We start from the raw sequence: 6,739 nt of genomic DNA on the forward strand, positions 1-6,739 counted from the left end.
ATGCTACTATGGTTACCTCTTGCCCCTCCTATCCTTTTTAACTGAAAAAAAATAACCATGATTTCTATTGGATACAAACAATAGCTAAGCCTAACAGTGAGTGGGAAGAATTCTTTCAAGCTCTATAGCGGCAACCACAATTGCCACTAAATAAGGGGAAAATGCAACTATAGTAATAACTAATGGGTTTGCATGCAGCGATGATTTCACATACATAGCCATTTAGCAGCATTTTGGCAACACTAGTGAAAAGGTTGTCTTGTACCAATATTTACTACAAACACAACTAATTTTTGTACCAATATCTATAGCAATATTCATTAGATGATATATAGAGAGTATATACTTCATATTGTCGACATGATAAGATTTAATTTATAAAAGAATTTAATTCTAAACTTATCTTATAAATCAAATTATGTTATGTCTACAGTGTAGAAGGTGTGGCGCCCTCTGCACCAGCTTGCAAGTAAAATGACTCTTTACACAAATGCTGCTAAAACTCAAAATCCTTATATCGCCGTTAGGATACTATTGGGGGAAGAGCCGAGGAAGGAAAGCAAATCAGATACGTAAGCATGAGAAGTACTGACATAAAGCTGATTTTCTCACCTACCACTAACATGCCATAATAAAAGGGATCTGATAGGGGGAAAGAGGGGACTTCGTAGCAACTTCAGGCAATGATCTTCTTCAACCTCATGAGTTAAGAAGCCATTCTTTTCACCTTGTCTTTATATTTAGGCTAAACTAGGGGTGACAAACTCTCATTGTATTATGAGATATGGGAGACCATGAACGATTGTAAAATACTCCCATCATAGTGAGTTTTCCCTCCAAATGACCCCTGGACGTACGTCATATGTTGAACTATGTAAATCTCTGTGTCTCATTCTCTTCTTATATTTCTAATATTTCTTTTCTATATACTACTATAGATGTACGTACAGATATCATGTCGACGCCCCAAACTGGTATTGTGGGCTTCAGACGACACTGATCGAGGCCTGGGTCACTACTGTGGGTCAGGAATGACTTTTTCTCTCATTCAGACTTGTTGGGCGATTTTATGCTTCAATAGATCATACTTCAGTCTTTATACCATAGTTAAGCATACTTCAGTCTATATATAGCACCCTTTGCTCAATATGCTACTATATATATACTATACACTACGGTAGCATTTTAGTGGAACACATGTAGATGGTGCATTGCATGCAGTGATGTTTCCACAAACTCTATTATGTGTATTTTATAACAAACCATTTTCTCATCCACTTAATTTGTATCTCCTACCTATGCAAAATATTCAATCCAATCAAATAGCACTAACCGTTCTTAAGTTAAGGTAATAAGTAATTCAGGTCGAGAATGTCTATATATATATAGTCGTTAAACTAACTCACTACAAGAAAACTACTTATTTGCGACAAGTTATTTCCAGCCAAATGATTATTTTCAACTAAAATGAGTCTGTTTTCTTTGCAAATAGTCATTTTCATCGCAAAAAATAGTCACAAATACCCATTTTTCTTGTAGCTTTTCGATCTACTTAGTGTTGCTTTGCCAATTTCACTTTCTTTCTTGCAAAATGCAGTGTCATTTATAGTACGTAGTATATCATTTGAATCCCATTCTCATTTTCATATATGTAAAGAGAAAGCTATCTAACTCTAGAGTTGGCCGGTGACCTAAACTTACACGTACGTATACAATATTCACAAGCTAGACCTATTATATATAATGAGAAGATTGAGGTTATGCTAATTCCGGTATCACCATGTCTTGATCCTCAAGCTAGACCTATTATAGTACGTACATCTGTCCTACTATCGGCCGAAAGGAGATGCATAATTATGTAGATCATCACTTGCTAGAAACCAGTACTCACAACATCAAAGGTTAAAAACATCATTAATATTGTTGTGTCCTAATTAATCTGTCTTTGTGGATCGAAGTTATGATCTAAGAGTAATATCATCATTGCTTATTTCGTGTGTAAACCATAAAAAAGATGCATGCATCTAGACATGATATATTGTGTCAAAAAAAGAAAGGGATCACTTATGTTTGGAACCAGACCATATTGTTATCACATCAAGTTGGATTAATTATACCAAAGTTCGTCCCTTTGGTGTTTAGTAAAATTCCAAATCCCACAATGGCCTTAATTACTAGATATTGAAATTGAGATATTCTATGAAGATTCACGGGCAGATATGTTTATCACCGGAGTACTACTGTCAAAGTTCTATCCTATGATTTTAGAGAAACGTTAGATGGATCCTCATGCAAAGCTTCCATAAAGATAAATTAAAGTGGAGAGCTAGCTGGTTCTTCGGCAATCAAATTTAATTTAAACCATAACAGCTAATTCTGATCTCCATATATTATCTTGATCTCCCTCATATTCTCTCCTTGATTCTCTTAATTAATGGGCATACAAACTAGTTAATTAGAGCCTGAAGAAAACTATAGATCATAGGTTAGAGCGCAATTAATTTATGGAAATGGAAATGGAAAAGACAACCAACGATGACGGCAGGGATCGAAAACAAAACTTCTCCTAAAATGATGTCTTTTCCCCAATTGAGCGTAAGATTTAAGACACTGATGTCATTATTAACATGGTGGATTAGTAGGGTCTTGTCTCAGGCTTCTAATTACTACTTTATGGATAAAATTCTCAATAAAATACTAGGCACTGAGGTTCATTGTATCTAGTTTTGTTTTGTTAATGCGTACATGATGATCTAGTTCTGTACAATATTATTATGATCTCATTTAGTCATGTGTGTGCTTGCTTGGTGAAGATCCACCAATATTTATGAAATCCATCCATGATAACAACAAGGATTATGAAACCATGCATGTACCACTGATCCCAAACATGGCCGGCTCTGTCAATATAAATCTCAAACCATGTACATTTTGTCGGTATACCCATCTACCTACTAAGCCAAAAAACACATGACTTTCGATCATTTAGTCACTGAACATACTTTAATTTGATAAGATGGTAATGCGCATATCTATCTTTCTTTGCCAACCTCAGGGGTACTACTACTGATGCTATTTATACAGTATCAAGCATTATCAATATCGTTGATCATGATCAAGTAATAATTTATATATATACCCTGAAAAGTTTTTTGGAAATGTCTCCACTACTCATGTCAACTTGGTGCCTTCACAAATGACAACATGGGTAGCTATGATTGGCACTTTTGACCAATATATATAATAATGAATGTGCATATGTCTCTATAACTATTTCAAATAATTGATGATAAACTTTACCTTCGATCTCTTAAAGAGAACGAAACCTCTCCATCTGAGAAGTCGATGGGAAAACAAAATAATTCTGGGAATATCAGCCTCATTAAATTTCTTGCAGGATGATGATGAAAACGAAATTAAGTGAAAGGGAAAGTAACGTTTCAGAAGACATATGATCTCAAATCAAACTATATATGCATACTATTCCTTAATTAGACCTAACTGCTATGGCTTCAATGAATCAATCAAAACATCAGTAGAACCATTAATGTTTCGTACGTGTTTTTTGGCTCTTTGTTGGGTTGCTTTCAAAACCACTATACATTTCGCATTCATGAGTTCGGCATGCTTAATTTCGCCCAGCAATAATTAATCGTGTTGCCTGTCAAACTCGATCATTCAATGAGCTCTTTCTAAGGATGTTGACTGCAGAAGAAGGATCCATAAAATATTAGGGTCATATAGTGACTGAGCATGTGAACTAAAGCCACGCCAGGAATATATAATATATATATATATATATATATAGAGAGAGAGAGAGAGAGAGAGAGAGAGAGAGAGCCATCAACAGTACATCACAGTAGTCCGGTCATGAAGCATCAGAAAGGCTTATAGGTCTAACTGCACCTAATCTGCTCAAAATTCATGCTGTTCTTTTATGACAAATCCTGAGGGAAAATGGATTTAAATTGGGTATATATATGTTAACGATTGATATTATTATATATATATATGATATGATTATATGCCATGAAATGACTTTTCTTCTGTAATTTCCTTTTACTTTCAGTATAATATATTATGCACTTGTGTTATACTCTTTTTGTTTTTCTTTTTAGAAAAGAAATGCTAACTTGGCAAGGCAACGTGAGAGGGCAAACTCGGGACACATTTAGGCTGGGGCAACCTAGCTAGCACCACCCTAATTAAAATTACTTACATAATTATTAATTTTTAATGGTATATATATATACTATCATTCGACAGATTAAGATTACCATGTTTCCATAATAGAGTACTGCATGGGACTACCAATATTTGTATGTTCATATTCCATGAGTACATAATAATTACCACCTATGGCCGGTTATGGCTACTGTATTAGTACTAGTACTAGTAGGCAATATTTACATATATATAGAGACCCGATTCATGCTCACTAAAGCACTTCCACTTGACTCCAAACACAAATTACTAGTACTCCACTTTTTCATAAATGGACTAGACTGACTTTCTAATGGAGGTCGAGGCTTCAGAGCAATGTGGCAATTTTGAAGTGAACTTCACTGGAAAAAGCATTGTCAGAGCTGCAAATCCCAGCTTGCCAGGGCCTCATATCCTCACTCTCTCAAATCTTGACCTTCTTTCTGGCCGTTTTCCTGTAACATACTTCTACTTCTACCGCAAACCCCTTGTCAGTAACTTTACTCCTAGTACTATTGTTGACATTCTCAAGAGCTCCCTTTCTGAAACTCTCAATAACTTCTACCCCTTTGCTGGCAGAATTGTTCAGAATCCAACTACTTGTGAGCCTGAAATCATATGTGACAATAATGGTGCACTAATTGTAGAAGCAGAAGCAAATATCCGTTTGAAAGACATTGATTTCTACAACCTTAACCAAACTTTGGAAGGGAAGCTTGTTTCTATCAACCCCAACTTTCCCCTGCAAATCCAAGTGACAACTTATACTTGTGGGGGTATTTCAATAACCTTCACTTTCGACCATGCGCTTGGAGATGCTAGTGCCTTTGGTAAGTTTCTTGTCTCATGGTCCGAAGTCGCTCAGAAGAAGCCGATTTCATGCATTCCAGATCATAGCAGAAACCTTCGTGCACGTTTCCCTCCTTCATATCACCCTTCATTGGACCAAACCTTTGTCAAATGCACAATGGAAGAGATCACAAACATACCAACAACCAGAATCAGGCTCAAGCGTCTGTATCATATCGATGCATCGAGCATTAACACGCTGCAAAAGCTAGCATGTGTCGACGGCAATAAGAGAACGAAAATCGAGGCTTTCTCAGCCTATGTTTGGAAGGTTATGGTTAATGCCATCGACCAAAGCCAGCATTCAAAGTGCAAGATGGGTTGGTTGGTTGATGGACGTGCTAGAATGTGCAAAAATGGAGATAAGAATTTCATGTCAAACTACATAGGGAATGTCTTGTCTCTAGCTTTCGCGGAGGCAGATGTCATAAAAATAGAACAAGGTTCTATCTGTGAAGTTGCCAACAATGTTCATGAAGCTATTTCAAAGGTAACAAATCAGAATCATTTTCTGGATTTGATAGACTGGATAGAGTGCAACAGGCCTGGGTTAATGCTGTCAAGAGTGGTTTTAGGGCGAGGAGGACCAGCCCTTGTTTTGTCATCGGGAAGAAGATTCCCGGTTGCAGAAGTTGATTTTGGATTTGGAAGTCCTGTGCTAGGGACAGTGTGCTCTACCATAGAAAGGATTGGAGTTGCTTACCTGAACCAGAGGCCAAGTGCTAGGGATGATGGCTCTTGGACTGTATCAGCTATCTTATGGCCGGAATTGGCAGCCGCGTTCGAGTCTGATTCTATTTTTCAGCCTATGTCTGCATCTCATCTTCAACTTTGTTAGCATAAAAAACTTCCTGAATGTTATTATGGATTGAACGGTAATTATAAAAATAAATAAAAAAAGATGGGGGCACATAATGGATTTTGAAAGTAATATAGTTAATTAATTAATTATACATAAGTACATGAAATTTTCCCTTGGACCATCTATATAAATATAGTACCAGTCGTAAATCGCGCAGTGCAAGATCAATATAACTGATACAGTTTAGTTGAGCGCCTTGGCCCTGTTTGGATTTATAGATGAATTGAAATGATTTGTGAATAGTAAAATAAAATATTATTATAATATTATTTTTTAATATTATTATTATTTTAAAATTTGAAAAAGTTGAATTGTTTATTATATTTTGTGTTAAAATTTGAAAAAATTGTAATGATGAGATAAGATGGGTTGAAATAGATTGATGTGAGTTTCCAATCTAACCTGGGGCTTAATCTTTCCAATCCAAAAGGGTAAAATGAGTTGATGAGTTGAAATGAGTTGATTTGAACATAGGTCTATATAAATTACAATCCCAATAATAAGAATATAAGCATATGGAGAAATACTAATATTACAACCCAACAATAATAAAATTATAATTTTGAAATAAACTTTAAATGGGTTATTGCGGGTTGGTTTCGAATTAAGCAGGTTGATCTGTTATTGATATGTTTATTAATTGTGTCTTAATAGATTAACTTATTTTGACAGGAACCCATTTATATCAACCTCAAATCCACTAATTTTGTATCGTATTCATGTTGGATTCATGAGTTGTCTCACGTATTGCCACCCCTATTGAAAAGAGATAAAAGTTATGGGTTCTGATGGGATAGGGTTAATTAGTAGAAAGAGTGACATTAA

At 35.5% G+C, this 6,739-nt stretch overlaps 1 protein-coding gene across 1 annotated transcript; it reads left to right on the top strand.

The window, feature by feature from the left end:
* Positions 1 to 4,465: 4,465 nt before the first annotated feature.
* Positions 4,466 to 5,954, top strand: LOC118347718 (anthranilate N-benzoyltransferase protein 1-like). The gene has a single exon (XM_035687801.1). It carries the CDS (start codon positions 4,517 to 4,519, stop codon positions 5,888 to 5,890), a length of 1,374 nt encoding a protein of 457 aa, XP_035543694.1. The 5' UTR covers positions 4,466 to 4,516; the 3' UTR covers positions 5,891 to 5,954.
* The last annotated feature ends 785 nt before the right edge of the window (positions 5,955 to 6,739 follow it).

This window comes from Juglans regia, chromosome 2, assembly GCF_001411555.2.
Source record: "Juglans regia cultivar Chandler chromosome 2, Walnut 2.0, whole genome shotgun sequence".
Taxonomy (NCBI): domain Eukaryota; kingdom Viridiplantae; phylum Streptophyta; class Magnoliopsida; order Fagales; family Juglandaceae; genus Juglans; species Juglans regia.